The sequence below is a fragment of the Chlamydotis macqueenii genome, chromosome W (genome assembly GCF_036417535.1).
Source record: "Chlamydotis macqueenii isolate bChlMac1 chromosome W, bChlMac1.mat, whole genome shotgun sequence".
NCBI classification, from domain to species: Eukaryota; Metazoa; Chordata; class Aves; order Otidiformes; family Otididae; genus Chlamydotis; species Chlamydotis macqueenii.
In genome coordinates, this window is record NC_141592.1 from 33,264,597 (window position 1) to 33,282,782 (window position 18,186).

General features: G+C 42.9%; 1 protein-coding gene across 4 annotated transcripts in view; it reads right to left on the reverse strand.

Moving 5' to 3' along the window:
• LOC104479353 (ubiquitin-associated protein 2-like) overlaps positions 1-18,186 on the reverse strand; it is an 84,167-nt gene that overhangs the window by 50,907 nt on the left and 15,074 nt on the right. For 3 of the 4 annotated variants that reach the window (XM_086769734.1, XM_086769736.1, XM_086769735.1), the window contains exons 6-7: positions 8,117-8,171; positions 6,826-6,929 (exon numbers count right to left, since the gene is read on the reverse strand). In XM_086769734.1, the coding sequence (XP_086625860.1) occupies positions 6,826-6,929; positions 8,117-8,171 (159 nt within the window). Of the gene's footprint in view, positions 1-762; positions 823-6,825; positions 6,930-8,116; positions 8,172-18,186 lie in introns of all 4 variants that reach the window. The other variant, XM_086769733.1, reaches the window with a different exon arrangement.

Consider the following 18,186-nt stretch of genomic DNA (forward strand, 5'->3'; position numbering starts at 1 on the left):
ACATCCATAATCCTACTTTCAACATATTCAAATTCCAGACCCAAGCTATGCCTCTGAATGCTCCTTTCCAACCTGTTAACTCTCTCCTCAGGGCAGAACAACCCCAGTCCCTTCCCGATAGAGAAATTTTATTTTACAACATATATAATTCATATAATGGCAGCAACAGAGTCAATAAGCTTCCACTGTAGTTGCAAAACTCTTCTTCCTGTAACTTGTGGCAATGTTTATTTGGCAAACTCTGGAGAACAATGTGCAGTCCACAGCATGTGGCAATGGAAAACTACAGGAAACGATGCTATGGAGGCAAAAACCTGATCCCTTCCATAGGAAACAGCAGGCACAGACATGCAAGAGCAATAAATGGACTGAAGGCCTTGCCCACCAGCACAAGCATAGGGAAGGTTAACCCAGCAACAATCAGAGCTTTCATTTAAACTACATAACCGCAAGCAAAGAAAACACCAGTAGTAAAGTTCCTGCTACCATCACATTTGATCAAGTATAAAAGCAAAAGAACTACCGTTTTAATCATCTCCTTTTACTTAACCAGGAACCCTCTGAGACACATTCATTCTGAAACAAGCCCCCTGAGCATCAAATCCAGTTTGTACTAATGCCATCACTACATTAGTGCATTCTTTTGTACACCTTTACGAAGCAGCATCTTGGGCAGAGGAGGGTTGAATGACACTAATCCAGTGAGGCAAAAAGGCCTACCATAAAGATATACAAATAGTGGGGAAGAGAGGGGGTTTATACCTTGGAATCCAAAATCATTTGGCAGGTCTTCAGTAAGGTAACATCCGCTCTGTGTTGGCTCTGTGGAGCAATACAGAGTTGCCTGAAACATCTTGTGCTCACATTTTACCAAACGGCCCCTAACCAGGAGGTTTCTACATGCTGCAAAATATCAAGGCACTTGAAAAATAACTAATAATCGTATTTGAGCACAGCAAAATTACTACACCACCTTACATTTCTACACTAATACAAGAATTTTCACAGAAATTTTGGAAAGGAGGAAAAGCCCAATGAGCAGCAGTATTTAGAGAAACAGTTGGTTTTCCTTCCCTTCCCCTGACCAGTGCAGGATCCCTTCCTGATATTTCTTCTTTAAATAAATATATTCTAGTACTTGCCCTGCTTAAATTTATCTCTCATCAGTTAGAGCAAGGCCTGCCTATGTAAAAGACAAACATCGTGTTGGTGTCAGAACTCTGACAACAGAGCTCAGAGTCCACTAAAACAAACACAAAAAGAGCTCGGACAAATCAAGCACAATTCTTGAGTTTCCCCTACCACCTCTGGGAGACTGATCCTGTATAAAATAATACTTGGGATATTTTACTGACATTTAATTTAAACATTTGTCTGTTACTCCTACTTATGAACACATTCTGTGCATTTACTCTTTTTAAATACTGAACACAACCCTTCATCCTGTTGCTGAGTTTATTATTGTCATTTATTAACACTCTACCTTCCCTTCTTTGTCTTTCAGTTGTACATTACTTCTATAAAAATTAGGATGCAGGAAAATTGATGTTGAATTATTTGGAATACAATTACATTTAAATGTAATTTAAGATTCACCAAATGATGTAATTAAAGATTCACCCTTTACTCTTTTTTTATTTCAGCCAACAACACTAAATTTTACCTCCACAGAACCAGCTAGCTTTTCTATAGGATTACATGATGGCGCACCTAGAAACACCTTTCATTCAGGCTACTGAGATTCCTCTGTCACTTGCAACAATTCAGGACAAGAGGGTCTAGAGTACTTTCAGAATACGTATTGGGGACAACTACATTTTGGAAACAAATAGTGTATTTCTTTTTAATTGAAAACATTGATGTTGGTCCTTTCCCAGCACTGACTTAACGAGGAAATACTTAGTAAATACTCAGATCTCCACACAGAGTTTATATTTGCATGACATCTTTAGAAAACATTTTGATAAATAAATTGGTTTTGTTTCTCCAGGTACTTGGCCAGTTATCTCGGTTTTAGTGTAATTTTCCAAGTAGCTAGTATGAGCTAATTTTCTTTTCTTTCTTTTTAGATGAAAGAAAAATGGGACTGAGTAACGAGGAATAAAAAGAGGGATTTCCATCCTACTCTTCCTCTGCATATACTCTTACGTGACATCTTTCATTAGTCCACTGCAGGCTTTATGGATTTCCATCCATATACATCACCATCATTCACATCTTTAGTAACTCCACATTAGTAACTTACTTATTACTGGGACTGTTGATTTGTAACTAACATGTCCATGTGCTTGGCCAAAGACTTGCCAGGCTCGTCCGGAGGGCTTTAAACTAGTGCTGCTGGGGGAGGGGGAGCACAGTCCAGCCCACTGCTGTCAGCATGGCGCCAGTGCCAGCACTGAGGGTCTAGAAGCTGAGGAAGGATCGCAGATAAGTGCAAATGAACCTAAACTGTGGTCCAATAGCACCCCTGTCGCTCCAGCCAGCAAGTCGGCTTTGTCGGGGGCCCAGCTGAAGTGTCTCTATACCAATGCACGCAGCATGGGGAACAAACAGGAAGAGCTGGAGATGTGTGCACACGAACAGGGCGACGACCTTGTTGGCACCATGGAGACGTGGTGGGACGACTCGTACGACTGGAGCGTCAACATGGAGGGGTACAGGCTTTTTAGGAAGGACAGGCAGGGGAGAGGAGGAGGGGGTGTGGCTCTCTAGGGGACGGACAGGGAACGTTATGGTGGGGGTTTGCAACAGGCCACCTGGCCAGGAGGACAGAGCAGATGAGGCCCTCTACAAGCAGATAGGAGCAGCCTCGCGGTCACAAGCCCTGGTCCTCATGGGGGACTTGAACCACCCCGATGGTTTCAAAATAGAGGGAGGTAGATTCAGATTAGATATTAGGAAAAAAAATGTTTTACACTGAGGGTGGTAGAACACTGGAACAGGTTGCCCAGAGAGGTGGTGGAGGCCCCATCCCTGGAAACGTTCCAGGCCAGGCTGGATGAGGCTCTGAGCAACCTGATCTGGTTGGAGATGTCCCTGCTCCTTGCAGGGGGGTTGGACTAGATGGCCTTTGAAGGTCCCTTCCAACCCAAACCATTCTATGGTTCTATGATTCTGTAACAGCACTGTAAATTACGGAAAAAAAAAATTAAAATGAATATTTGTGATTAACAAGCCAAATCAACCGCTCAACATTGAACAACCTGCTTCCAGCCCCACACTTTGCCACTGCTTCTCCCTACCCCTGCTTCAATCTTCCTTCCCAGCACTCTATCTTCCGCTTTAAAACTACTACCTAAGCTGCAGCCTCCTCTAATAACCCTCAAGACACTTTCCATCACAAGGTTGAAAGTGCTTCCCACTTGCACAAAACTAAATGATTCAAACTTAAAGCCTACTCTTTTTAAAGAAATCTCTTCTTTTTGGGTCAGGGACTTATTTCTGACTTTTCTACAGCTTGTCTGAAGAAGAAACCCTATAAAGTAAAACACTCTTCCTGTAGATATAGACTTTTTTTTTTGTCAGTTATGGTGCCTTTTCCATTTGCACTAGAAGTAAATTAAGATTAGCAGCAAAGTGGTACTTGGCACCCAAAAAGAACATTCACACTTAACTAGTTTACTTTACACTTCCATCAGTCAAATGATTTTGCAGAAACTCCCCACAGTGATACTCACTCACTCATTCATACCCCTAAGAATCATTAATCTGATGAGGCCAAGGAAAAACCCCAAATGCTTTCTCTCACCTTCTTCTCCATATCATGCCCCCCAACTTTCCATACATGCCTCAAGTTGTGTTACTGAAGTTCAGTACAGTTCTCTGTGGCATGTGCAGAGCCTAACAGCAAAAATGCACTTGGCATCCAAAAAGAAGTTCCACATGTCAACTAGTACACCTTGAATTTCCACCAATCCGTTTGCTCAGCAGCAAATTCCTCATGTAAACACATTTGTACTCTTACGGGGATCTTTTTAGCCACACCAAGCTACTCTTACTCCTAGGCAGAATTCTTCCATTACTGAAGACTGAGGAGATGCCTACAAGAAGGAATAGAGTTTGCCACAGGGGATGCTGCGACCCTCCCAGTGTTAGCAGGGAAGGTCACAAATCATTCAAGCTCACTTGGGAAGTGAAGCACAAGTCAAAGTTGTTCGTAAGCCACAGCCTTATGGTTGCATTCATTAATAACTCATCAGTGAATTTTCTACCTCTAGTCGAGTCTCCTCATGCCTTTCTTATATGTCCTCTTTCTTTAGTTAGTTAACCTTATTGCTTCTGCAATACTTGTGACAATGTACCCTGCCCTCTGCTACCATATAGCAAACAACAGTATCAGTATTCTTAGGGGAATTTTCAAGTCATTAGGTGTCCTTCTAACTCATTATCTGATAAACTTATTTGAAAAACTAACATGAGTGAAAGTAAAAGGTGCACTTCTGTTTGCGCTATAGCACCAAGTAATTTCAAAAGTAACTCCTTGGAAAGATGCCATATTTGGCAAAAGAGCTCCCTTTCAGTAACCATTAATATACTCAGGGCCACTCTCCCACACTGGACTAGAAGACACTCAGAGTACCTAATAAGCCTTCCTAAACTCTGAGCCCGTTTTGTCTTCTCTGCTTAAGTGGAAAATGGCTTGTATGACATTTAGAAAGCTGCATCTCAAGTGGCTCACAGCAGAGCTCAACAGAGCACACATTAGCCTCAAGTACCAGTTTTTTCCTTCCACACTTGACACAGGGGTTGATGAAAAATCATCAGAGTAGACTTCAGCAATGAAGAGATCAGAAGAGTTACCCTTTGCTGGGGTTAAAAAAAAAAAAAAAAAGGAAAATCTCCTAGTGGTTCCCAAGTGTTTCCTTTCTCTTCATCTTCTGTCATAGAATCTGTGAAGCAGCAAGGTATCCTGTTTTCCCAGACAAGCATGTCACATTCTTCATTTCTGAATCACCATGTGACCACTATTAAGTGGTTCCTTTCCAAACTATGTCTGTCTCTTGCCTTTAAGCCGGGAGTGCGTACTTCACCCTTGAAACTTCATACAGAAACACATAGCTGCCTCTTATCTTCAGACAGGCAGACTGCTCTTTCAGTTTCCATTCAAGTGCCTACTTGTGCTTCAGTTAATAATTCTTCTCTTCAAAGGTGGCAGATCTTGGAACTCTCCTCCAGCCCAGAGACTCACATCCTTACATTCCAGCATCGTACACATGGGGCTTCCAAAGCCATCCCAGTGTCACTGAGTGGATTCATATTTGTAAACAGTTTTACTTTCTTTTTTTCTTCTTCTTCTTAGATATTAACACTCTATTGCTCAATGCCTGTGGACCAATCACTTTTGGTAGGACTTATACTTCTTAACTACATTAGGTGAGCTCTTAAGCAGTACTTAAGATATCTAAAGAGTTCTTCATATACAAGGTTCTTCCAATAACTCTTCAAATTCCTTTGTCTCTCAAGGGACTGTTAGTACTAAACCAAAAAAATTGCAACTTGTCTTCCCTTCGTTCTAACCAGAGAGTCACACAGGCTACAGCGTGTGCTCTGTGCATTAGTAGCAGTTAAAGTATAAAAATGAACTAATATCTGTGTGTCGTAGTTCAGCCCCGATCAGGACCAGACTACGCAGTCTCTCTCTCACTCCCCCCACCCTCCGAGAGAATAGGAGGAGATGATATAAGAAAAACGGCTCGAGGTTTGAGATAAGGACAGGGAGAGAAATCCTTAAAGTTACCGTTACGGGCAAAACAGACTCGACTTGGGGAAAAAGTATTCATTTATTACTAAAACTAGCAGGAGAATGAGACAGAGAACAAGATAACCTCCCCCCACCCCTCCCTCTTCCCAGGCTTAACGTTATCTCTACCTCCTTCCCCTCCTCCCAAGCAGCACAGGGGGGAGGAGGGAATGGGGGTCGCGGTCAGTTCATCACACGTTATTTTACGCCACTGTGTCATTGTCGGGGGAAGAACTCCTCACATTCCTCCCCTGCTCCATCATGGGGTCCCTCCCATGGGCCACAGTCCTTCGTGGAACTGCTCCGGCGTGGGTCATCTCTTCCACGGGGTGCAGTCCCTCTAGAACAGCTGTCCCAGTGGGCCCTCCACGGGCCACAGCCTCCTTCAGGCCTCCACCTGCTCCGGCGTGGGGTCCTCCACGGGCTGCAGGTGAATCTCTGCCCCTCCGTGGACCTCCATAGGCTGCAGGGGGACAACCCACTCCACCATGGTCTTCACCACGAGTTGCAGAGGAATCTTGGCCAGGAGCTGCGTTACTCCTCCCCCTCCTTCTTCACTGACCTTGGCGTCTGCAGCCGTTCCTCACAACAGGCTGGCAGACGCCTCTCAGGATCCTTTTTACATCTTATTCACTTCTCATCTCCTCTCCACTTCTTGCAGCCAGGCCGGGCCGAGTTGGGCCCAGTCGGCTGCCCGGCGGGAGGCCAGAGGGTGAGGCCTGCAAGGCCCATGAGGCTCGCGCCTCCCCCTCTCTGCCCCCCGCTCAGCTGCTTCACATCTCTTCTCTTCTTTTTCTGTTTTCCCCTACTTAAATACGTTATCGCAGAGGCGTTATCACGGGACATTCAGCAGCGGGTCCGCCCCAGGCCCGGCCGAGTCCACTGAACAAAGGGGAGCAACTTCTAGCAGTTTCCTACAGAAGCTACCACCTTAGGCCCCCCCTCACTAACAAAACCAGAACACTGTGTCATGTGAGATGTATTCACATTTTCAGAAGTTAACTGAACACTAACAGAATGGTTATTTCAACCACAATTTGCTACAGGTCTTCATTCCAATCCTTCCACTTCTTGAAGCATCTTACCAGTTCCATCATCTGCATCATTCTGACCAGACTCCCAAATCTCTGATTTTGTCCCAAAGCCATCAGAGGCAGAAGACTCCGTATAGTCTGCAGGGTTAAATGTCCTAGAGTTTTGAAAGTTAAGAAATGGAAGAGAACACATGGGTCATTCAATGAACACAAGTGCCATCACTTTTAGTTGATGTTGTATTAGATTTAACATCTAGATTTCCACATAATTTATCTTGATAGCTTTGGTTTCAAAATAAATTTTTCCTCTATGAGCAGACACAGATAAAAAAGAGAGAAAAGAGAAAATAAGTAAGAGGAGAAAAAAAAGTTAGGAGATTGGAAAAAAAATACTGTAGAGAAACTGAACCAAAACAACAATTCCTGAAAAAGCAGTTAACAGCATCCTTCCAGTCTTATAAAGCATTAGTTTATATGCACAACAATAAGCCCCTCTGAGCTGACAGTTTCTCAGCAGGTGGCTGACTGATGAGAAACCAGTATCATGTCCTTTCAGAGTACGAGACCTGTGCAGGACAGGATTCAGAACATCAATAAGATTATTTCAGAATGCACTCCTGACACCAATGCCAAAACACCCAGATGCAGCTTAAAGGTGAAAAAAGATTATTGAAGTAAAACCACTTTTCAGTTTATCATCTAGAAGTATGAACAAGAAGGATTATTAGAGAAACAGAATGAGCCTTCTGTTCATTATGGCATCACTGATGTCATTAAAGGCAAACATGAGTGAAAGTAGGGGAGGCTACACCTATGAAGCAAGTTATTCAAACAAAACTGAGAACAAACTTTAGAGCTGCTTAGTAACTTCTTTTGATTCTGTTTTAGGGTCCATGTATGTCCAAACAGCTAAAGTATGAAACCTCAAAAATAGGAGAAAGTTAATAATCACTAGTCTTTCTAGTTTTTTATAGAACTTGCATGTTCTACAATACACCAAAACAAATCTGTTTTTAAATTGACCTAGGACTATAGGCACCACACAGAACTTTCAGCCTCCTAGGCACTATGTGGCTGCTACTGATAGGTGCAAACAGCTTCTCCAAGTTTGAGATATTGAGTGAACTTACATGAGGTTTGTATAGGTGTGTCTAGTTAGAAATACTGGTTTAAGACAAAAATAATCCATTAATCATTTAACAGATCCGTGAATTTTTGCATCCATATTGGTTTATCAAACATATAGCAACATTAATACATGCAATGGCAATATTATTATTGTCAATTAATATCGCCACTGAGTTTGATCCTCACCAAAATCTGTGCTCTGCATGTTTCTTACCCCATGCCTTGGGCTGAAAACCTCCCCGCTCCTCTCCCTCTGCCACGTCCAAACCCTAGGAGAGAAAACACCATTTAACAGCAACAGCAGAGGAGCCACCAATCACTAGTCTGTCACATTAGAAAATACTATGGTTGAAGAAGAAAATTACCATAGTTGAAGTTAGATATTATTTACTTATCAAATTTCCTCACAAGAGAATTTGTTTCCCTAACACATGCAAGTAAGCCACAGTTCATCTAAGACTATGTGCTTCAGTAGGACTTGTAATTCATTGCTATCTTTTCTCTATCTAGTGAAGTAGCTCCAAATGCCAAGAAAAACCTAAAGACCCATCCCACATGAGACTGCTATTGCCAAATCATTACATGTTGTTCAAAATTTTGTCTCTACTTTTCTCACTGTTGCCTAAGATGCTCTAGAATCCCAGTCTCCCTGCATACCCCGATCTCTCAAGAAATTCCCTGTCACTCCTTGTCTGGGAGGAGAAAGTTTAAATACTCCAGTTGTTTCCTCCTCTGCCTCAGCCCACCTGTTCACCCCTACCTGCCTGTGCTTTAGCCAACCTACAACCACACATTGCTTCTGTTTCTCCATTAATTATAGTAACTGACATGAAAATTACCTAATTCAATTTACTCAAATAATTTCCTTGTTATCACCCACAATAATATTCATTTCTATTTTAACAACAACAAATATTTGTTGCCTCCAATTTTGGCTATCAGTCTCAGTTTACAAGCTTCTTGATACAATGAATGGCTTTATTTTTGCAAGTTGTATAGTGCCAATCAGGTATGAAAATTTTTGTATTACTTAACCATCCATAAAGCACACATCTATGTAAACTGTTAGAAACGATTTCTTATGTGTGGCGTATTTCTACATAGATTTCTTTTTTCCTTTTTTAGGACCTCAGCATCTGAGGCTTTTCCAGTTTGTTGGCTCTTCCACAGAAGACTATTAATATTATTTTGTATTACAAGAACAGGAGGAGGTCAAGAGCTGCAGACTAAGAACAAAGCAATGTTTATTTTAACAACAAAATGATGTGATAATTATAAGCCATCAAGCTACTACAACTTTACCAGAGCACAAAAACTAGAATTCTAAGTCACCAATACCCTGGTTGTCCAAACATCAGAATTACCTATGAAAGGCTGTTTGAATGTGTATCAAGATTATCCCTTATTTTCAAGGGACCACCTAACATGAGTAAGAGCAGTACCTCTAGGACATGGTAAAACCAGCTTAAGAAGTTCATATTTTAATGACTTTCCTTTCCCTCCCCTCACCACTCATTCTTCCCTTTGCCCTAGTTCACTGCCCAAGTTTTAAAAGACATTTCTGAACCTCTAAAATGTCTACTAGATACATTTTCAAGGACTTCTTCGAAGCATTAAAATGGCAGAATAGCTTTATCCACATTTTGATGAAAGAGTTTACCCATATCCTATTCCACATGACAATGGCTAGCTACAGAGGAACCACAGAAACCTGCAGAGGGAGAATTCCCATCCAGCACCACACAGAATTTTGGTTGGACAAGAACACAGAAGAACTGAAGTTTGACACTAGGCCAGGCCTGCTATCTCTGCATTTTCCCCTCTTTGCTCTCTTTTCACAACTGGCTGGAGAGAGGACAGACAGAGGTTAGGAAAGAGGTAACAACAGCCACAACCCAGCAATCACCATCCCTCTTCATCAAGCTGACACATGGACCTGTGCTCTTTGCTCTGCCATAAACAACAGTGCCCCAGAGCCTGCTGTACCCAATTGATTGTAACTCGGCCTCTGAACCTTCTTGCTCAGCCTACCTATTCTAATGATCTTCTCTCCTCCGCCTACCAAAAAACCCCCAATCTGGGAAGCTGATTCACAGTGTAACAAGGTTGCAGCTCTCAGATGCACATAAATTAAGGCACTCCAGATTATCTTTCTGCCCAGTAAGTTATATTTTTTAAGAGTAGAACCAGCTAAACAAGTTTACTTGGGGCACTGTAGGGGCCCACCTATGTAATAATTTTAATTCCCACAGTTATGAACACAGCATTAAACACCATTTACTAATGATGCACAGAAAAGAGATCAACAGTTTTTTTGACAAGCTCAGATACAAGACCAAGTAGGAGCTGTGAACCACAGAAACAGTCAAGCAGAAATATTTCTGAGGTGGACATTAGGTATAGAGAGAATAGCTGAAATAGCTAGCATAAAAGTTAAAAACATTTTAGAACAGGAAGAAAGTCTCCTCAGTCTCCCAAGTGCTAAAGCCTGAAGAACAACCTTAGCATGTTAAACAGAAGATGAAGTTTTAGCCAATGAGGCATATGTAAGATGCTGCACTTGGCCTTGTTTAACTTTAAGAGGTTTGCAGAAGCCAACCTCTCCAGCCTGTCCAGGTCCCTCTGGATGGCATCCCTCCCCTCCAGAGTGTCGACGGCACCACACAGCTTGGTGTCATCGGCGAACTTGCTGAGGGTGCACTCTATCCCACTGTCCATGTCGCCGACAAAGATGTTGAACAGGGCCGGGCCCAACACGGACCCCTGAGGGACGCCACTCATCACCGGTCTCCACTTGGACATTGAGCCGTTGACCACCACTCTCTGAGTGCGGCCATCCAGCCAATTCCTTATCCACCAAGTGGTCCGTCCATCAAACCCATGTCTCTCCATTTTAGAGAGAAGGATGTCATGTGGGACAGTGTCAAAAGCTTTGCACAAGTCCAGGTAGATGATATCTGTTGCTCGTCCCTTGTCCACTGATGCTGTCACCCCGTCATAGAAGGCCACCAAATGGGTCAGGCACCATCTGCCCTTGGTGAAGCCATGCTGGCTGTCACCAACCACCTCCTTGCTCTCCATGTGCCTCAGCATGGTTTCCAGGAGAATCTGCTCCATGACCTTGCCAGGCACAGAGGTGAGGCTGACCGGCCTGGAGTTACCCGGGTCTTCCTTATTCCCCTTTTTAAAAACTGGGGTTATGTTCCCTCTCTTCCAGTCATCGGGGACCTCACCAGACCGCCACGACTTCTCAAATACGATAGCCAGTGGCTTGGCAACTTCATCCGCCAGTTCCCTCAGGACCCGCGGATGGATCTCATCAGGTCCCATGGACTTGTGCACCTTCAGGTTCCTCAGATGATCCCTAACCTGCTCTTTGAGTACAGTGGGCGGTTCTTCATCCTCCCAGTCCCTGCTTGCACCTTCTACAGCTTGGGTGGTGGGACAGGAACTCTTCTCAGTGAAGACTGAGGCAAAAAAGTCATTGAGTACCTCAGCCTTCTCCATGTCCTGGGTAACCAGGACACCAGTTCCCTTCCGGAGGGGGCCTACATTTTCCCTGGACTTTCTTTTGTCTCCTATGTACCTATAAAAGCTCTTCGTGTTGCAGAATTGATCGAGAGCAGCCCTGAGGAGAGGGACTTGGGAGTGATGGTAGATGAGAAGCTCAACATGAGCAGGCAATGCGCCCTTGCGGCCCAGAAGGCCAACCACATTCTGGGCTGCATCAAGAGGAGCGTGGCCAGCAGGTCGAGGGAGGGGATTCTGCCCCTCTACTCTGCCCTGGTGAGACCCCACCTGGAGTACTGTGTCCAGTTCTGGAGCCCCCAACATAAGAAGGACAGGGACCAGTTGGAGAGGGTCCAGAGGAGGGCCACGAAGATGATAAAAGGGCTGGAGCACCTCTCCTATGAGGACAGGCTGAGAGAGTTGGGGCTGTTCAGCCTGGAGAAGAGAAGGCTCTGGGGAGACCTGATAGCGGTCTTCCAGTACCTCAAGGGGGCCTACAAGAAAGATGGGGAGAGGCTGTTCAGTAGGGCCTGTTGCGATAGGACAAGGGGTGATGGTTTTAAAATAGAGGGGGGTAGATTTAGATTGGATATTAGGAAAAAATTTTTTACAATGCGAGTTATAGAACACTGGAACAGGTTGCCCAGAAAGGTGGTGGAGGCCCCATCCCTGGAAACGTTCAAGGCCAGGTTGGATGAGGCTCTGAGCAACCTGATCTGGTTGGAGATGTCCCTGCTCCTTGCAGGGGGGTTGGACTAGATGACCTTTGAAGGTCCCTTCCAGCCCTATCCATTCTATGATTCTATGAAATAAATGCCTCTGCTCTGTGTGTAAGACTGGTGTACTGTACATTGGGTAAATGAACCCAGATTTGGGACAACATTAACCATCACTTACTCAATTTACATTTTTCTTCTCTGAAATGAATTCCAGAGAAGTCAACACTTATACCCAGGCAGGTGGTGAGATTTTCTGTTTCCATTAAAACCCACTCGTAGTTCAAAACACTCATAGTCACACAATCATGTCTTCACTCTTGTACCATCCATGTATGGAGAGAAATGTTAATCTCATTCACAATGTTTATTCCCCCAAAACAAACGCACACTATGTGGGAGCATAAGTGTGCTGTATCACATCTTGAGTGGGCTATTAACTTAACAGTCTATTCTGTAGAAAATCCAGTTAGCTGAGCTTGCAGACCTAAATCCTTCCACTGCAACATAGGTACTTTATTTCGAAACTCAGATTTTCACACTGACAGGTTTAAATTAGATGAAGACAATTTAAGGTTAAGAAAGAGGCCTAAGAACAGCTGAAAGGAAATGGAAATACAGACTGGAAGGGCAGGCAACACCCTAGGTTTGTTCTTATCTCTGACTACATAGTAACTGAACAGCTCAGGTCTCTGCTCTGGAAATGCAGAGCTAGCCATCCTCCCAGCAGACACTGAGTTGATGGAGGCCTAAGCCTTATGAAGAGATAAGGAAGCTAAGTATAGAAAGTTTGTATTCTAGATATTCCGTACTACCAAAACAAACACTAAAGTTATAGTTACCAATTCAGATCACTTATGTCTTACTAGTCATCATAAAGCTAGAAGCATTGGATCAGTTTTATAGACTGCATGTATTCTAGTAATCAGTTTTAGAATCATGTGCAGAAAACTTTCAACTCTTAAGTTGTTTAAGATAAAATAAATAACTTATGTTAAAGCTAAGTTCTGGTTAATCTCAAAAAAAAAAAAGTTTAAAAAAATTACATGACACACACAGCTGCTTTACCAATGCAGAACCAACTACAGCAAAACTAAACAGACTCCAGATTGTGACCTCCAGAAGGTCTGCTCTACATTCATGTTTTAGAAAAACCAACATCCTTACTAGTTCTGGCAAAGGAAATTCAATATATATCATCTGCCAACTGTGCTAAGCTTTTAAATCAAGAGAATGTTTAGACATGCAATTCTGGTTACAGAAGCTCATTTTCTTTCAAGGATAGTATACTTATCAAAAAAAAAAAAAAAAAGAGCTCAAGAATACAAGCTGGACTATAATCAGAGATTTACAAAAAGGGTAAGCTGCTTTGCTTTCTTATACAGCCAGAAAAAAAAAAACAAAAAAAAAAAACCAAAAAAAACAAAAAAAAACCCAACAGAGTTTGAAAGGCTCCTTGTCATGCTGTTTAAGACCAAAATGAAAACATAATGTTTTTCCCTTTAATTTTTATTTCTGTTTTGCCTGAAAAAAAATTCCTTATCAGCATCTACATTTATGGCATGCTCATGTTGCTCTGGAAGAATGAAGAGGAAGAGAACAGAGGAAAGTAAAAGCAACAAATTCATTTTTACTTTGCAAACCAGGATAATTGCTACATATGAATCTGTAACAATTTCTATGCTCAATCAAGTCCAGAAGTCCATCTACCTGCTATCTCGTTATCAGCTATGAACCAGCTAAGAACTGAAACCACAGCACAGTTTCTCTGGACACTCTCCTGGTCTTCACCTATTTGTGGCTCAGACTTTCTCAGCCAAAGACAATTTACACACATCAAAACCCTCAGTGGTTTTTCCTTTTCTTGCTGTGGTTCTGTTTTAGGATGAAATTGTCAAGTCTCTCTGAGTGTAAATTTTCAGCACCCACATCTTATTGAAAGGAATTCCTCAAGTTAACTTTATATATGAAGATCCACCTCCATAAGTTCATTTTGAACTTGTAATCTACCAATTTCATTTAATATTCCCTCATTTATATACTTGCTTGGAGTGATCAATTGATTTCCCACAGAACCTTCTCTGCAAAAATTTTACAGATCTCTACCACACACCCACTCAGCAGCCCTCTCTTTTGCCAGTGGAGAAGTCCTAGTCTGCTTGTTCCTCAGACTTAATCAATGTAGTCTCTTCCTAGTACCTTCAAAAGTCTTTTCTAGCTCTACCATATACTTTTCAACATGTGGTGGAGGACAGTGGGAGAACCAGACCTGCGCTTAAAATTGAAGATCTGAGATTACTACAAAAAAGCAGCAGTAAAAAAAAAAAAAAAAAAAAAAAGGCACCTGTAAAGTTTGTCAATTTGTATATAACTCTGCAACTGATTAAAACACAAATGAGGAAAGGTTTCTAGAGCTGACAATTCTATAAACATAAACATCTTCCTCCATAATTCCTCCAGGAGATTCCATTCCAGACAGTTACAAATCCTCACAATAGTGACACACAAATATAATCACTTTGATGCAATTACAAGCCATCACCATTATAGTATTTTTTAACATCTAAATTAAGCTCATTCAAGAAATTCAGTTCTGAAAAGAAAGACAGATGGGAAGGTGTCATAGTTCAGCCCTGATCGGGACCAGACTACGCAGTCTCTCTCTCACTCCCCCCACCCTCCCAGAGAACAGGGGGAGATGATATAAGGAAAACGGCTCGAGGTTTGAGATAAGGACAGGGAGAAATCCTTAAAGTTACCGTCACGGGCAAAACAGACTCGACCTGGGGAAAACGATTCATTTATTTCTAAAACTAGCAGGAGAATGAGACAGGGAACAAGATAACCTCCCCCCACCCCTCCCTCTTCCCAGGCTTAACATTATCTCTACCTCCTTCCCCTCCTCCCGAGTGGCACAGGGGGGAAGAGGGAATGGGGGTTATGGTCAGTTCATCACTTGTCACTTTACGCCACTCCTTCCTCCTCCGGGAAAGAACTCCTCACAATCCTCCCCTGCTCCAGTGTGGGGTCCCTCCCACGGGCCACAGTCCTTCGTGGAACTGCAACGGCGTGGGTCATCTCTTCCACGGGTGCAGTCCCTCTAGAACAGCTGTCCCAGCAGGCCCTCCACGGGCCACAGCCTCCTTCAGGCATCCACCTCCCCCGGTACGGGGTCCTTCACGGGCTCCAAGTGGATCTCTGCCCCTCCGTGGACCTCCATGGGCTGCAGGGGGACAGCCTGCTCCACCATGGTCGTCACCACAGGCTGCAGGGGAATCTCTGCCAGGAGCTGTATTATTCCTCCCCCTCCTTCTTCACTGACCTTGGCATCTGCAGCCGTTCCTCTCACAAGAAATTCTTCACAATCAGCAGGCAGACGCCTCTCAGGTTCTCTTCACATCTCATCTCCTCTCCACTTCTTGCAGCCAGGCCGGGCCGAGTCAGGCCCAGTTGGCTGCCCGGCGGGAGGCCAGAGGGTGAGGGCCGCAAGGCCCTCAAGGCTCGCACCTCCCCCTCTCTGCCTCTGCTCAGCTGCTTCACATCTTCTCCCCTTCTTAAATACGTTATGGCAGAGGCATTATCATGGAACATTCTGCTACCAATCGGTTCAGCCCTGGCTGGCAGCGGGTCTGCCCTAGGCCCAGCCAAGTCCACAGGACAAAGGTGAAACAAAGGGTAAACTACTTCTAGAAGCTTCTTATAGAAGTTGCCACTGTAGCGCCCCCCCCCCCCCCCCAATAAAACCAGAACAGAAGGCCAACTTATAAAAATAAATTCCTTGACTCCTTTCCAAGCCAAAGTTCATACCCTCAGTTTAGCAAGCAAAGATTAAGGGCAGAGCAATTCCAGCTGGGATGTGTCCTGAAACACATCCTGTGATGCATTTTTGCTTTCCATTAATCAGTCAATAACACATATCTACTTTAAATCCCTGACTTCCTCCATACCAGCAACCAGTGGTGTTTGTACACTGTATACCTACTACCCTATAAAGTTGCAAGGAATGTCACACAGTCATTAACAGAAGATCTACTGCACAATGAAGCTAGTGCCTACAGCACCAAGGCTGAAATACTCAATTATCAGGGATTTTCCCCCCTCAGTAAACAGCACATTATCACCCCAGTGTCAATCCCATTTCTGCTATTTTCAGTGCATATCATTTCTTAAAATTAGGTTGTTCTACAGTGAGGCAGTAATATGATGGCCCAGCAAATCTTCCCCTAGAGCACAGTCATTAAGATAACTCCAGCCTGAGAAAATAGCTTAAAATAGAGAGAGTGTATTGCTCAGTTGTTAGCTGACCTGTAATTTTGCATCCAATGCCTAGATTCCTACACATAGACACTCTGCATAAAACATTTTTAAACAAGGGTTCTGTGATGATTACCAGCAATCTATTTACTTTCTGTTTAAGTACTCCATCCCACATTTGACTATTCTGTGTAACAGAAAAGAAAGACTACTAAATGAAATGGCAGGAAGCTTTTTTCATTATTTCTGCTAATATCCAAAGAAGGAAGTCTGTGCATCCCTGAAATACTGAGAAATTAATTACACAGCTTTATACAACTCCCTGCAGATTTCAAGGGCTTGCATTATAAAATTAAATTAGATATTTCCTGCCACAGAATACACACACTTGTAATATAATGATCCTGAAGTCGTTCAACAGGTTTATCACAGACAGTTGAGAACACTTCATTAAGATACTTTGCTCATGTGAATGTAGTGTCTAAAATATTTGGTAGAGAGATATAGTGATACTATGCATGCTAAGCCAGTGAACAGAAATTGGTTGAAGTTGTTCAGTCAGATACGTCAGTTTGATCTGATGATTAAGTGATTGAGACATATGGTATTCATCTAGAGAACTACAGGTCTTGACAACAAAAACAGTGTATTGTTCATAAGGTTTACAAAGCAAAAAATAGACTGCATTTTAAATTAACCTCTAAGTTTCACCCAACAATTTAAAAAAAATCCTACCGTTATAATTTGAAGCAGAAAGGATTAATTTTTAAAACAAGTACCAGAAAACTTACGTTCCATCTATTAACAGTACTAATATACTAAAAACTGTAGCTGTGAACTACACCACACTGTCCCCTGCAAAGCTATCTGTCTGCACACACCATTTGGTATTTGCAGATTCACAGGCATAACCAAGTAATTCTTGCAAACCTCTGGAAGCTACATGTCTTTGCATCTTTCCACTCCTTCAACATGCAGGTCTGGAGACAATGAAGTTGGATGTGCCTGTCTTTGAATGCTTCACTACTGAACATTCCAAAGAGAAGAGAGTTCTTTGAAGGCAGAATTTTTTGTGAGTCAGACATTACTTATTAAGTACATTAGCCCTCCTGTGCACTTTATCAATTTAACTCATTTAATATCCACTTTCCCACACAATCTACGCTGTACCTAGGTTACTCATTTTCATTTCTCCCGCTCTAAGAAAAGACAAGCCTCTTTCCACTCCAACCTGCGAAAATCCAAACCAACTAAACATCCCTTGATACCACATCAAATCCATTATCAACATCTTTCCTATCTCTTCTACAGGACAGGATCAGAGTTGTACCTAAGACTCTGTAGTTTTTTTTTGCCACAGTTCTCATCAACTCTTCCATGCCAAATTCCTTCTCTTGCCAAAATGTCTCTGAAGTGGCATATACTTTCTCTGATTGCATACTGAAAATAGAAGGCAAGCCTGACAATCAGATCCACCCCAAAGAAATGGCACAAGTATACATGAAATCCCTCCTCGAGAGCCCTGCAGATGTAGTCTTGTACTCTCCCGCTGCCACGGTACATCCTGAGTAACACAGTGCACTCCCATTCACAGGAAGCTGGCATGAGTTGATCTGGGAAAACAGCTCCCCATAGCCAGAGCACACCAGCCTGCTACACAGGAGATTACCATAAAGGTGATCTGTGTCAATTCTTTTAAGTTGTTCTGAGACCAAGACACAAGGGGTAAGGGAGGGGGATGTACCTAAATTAAAAGTGGCTGAAGTGCTTATGGAATCAAAAGATAACCCAACAAATGCTTAAA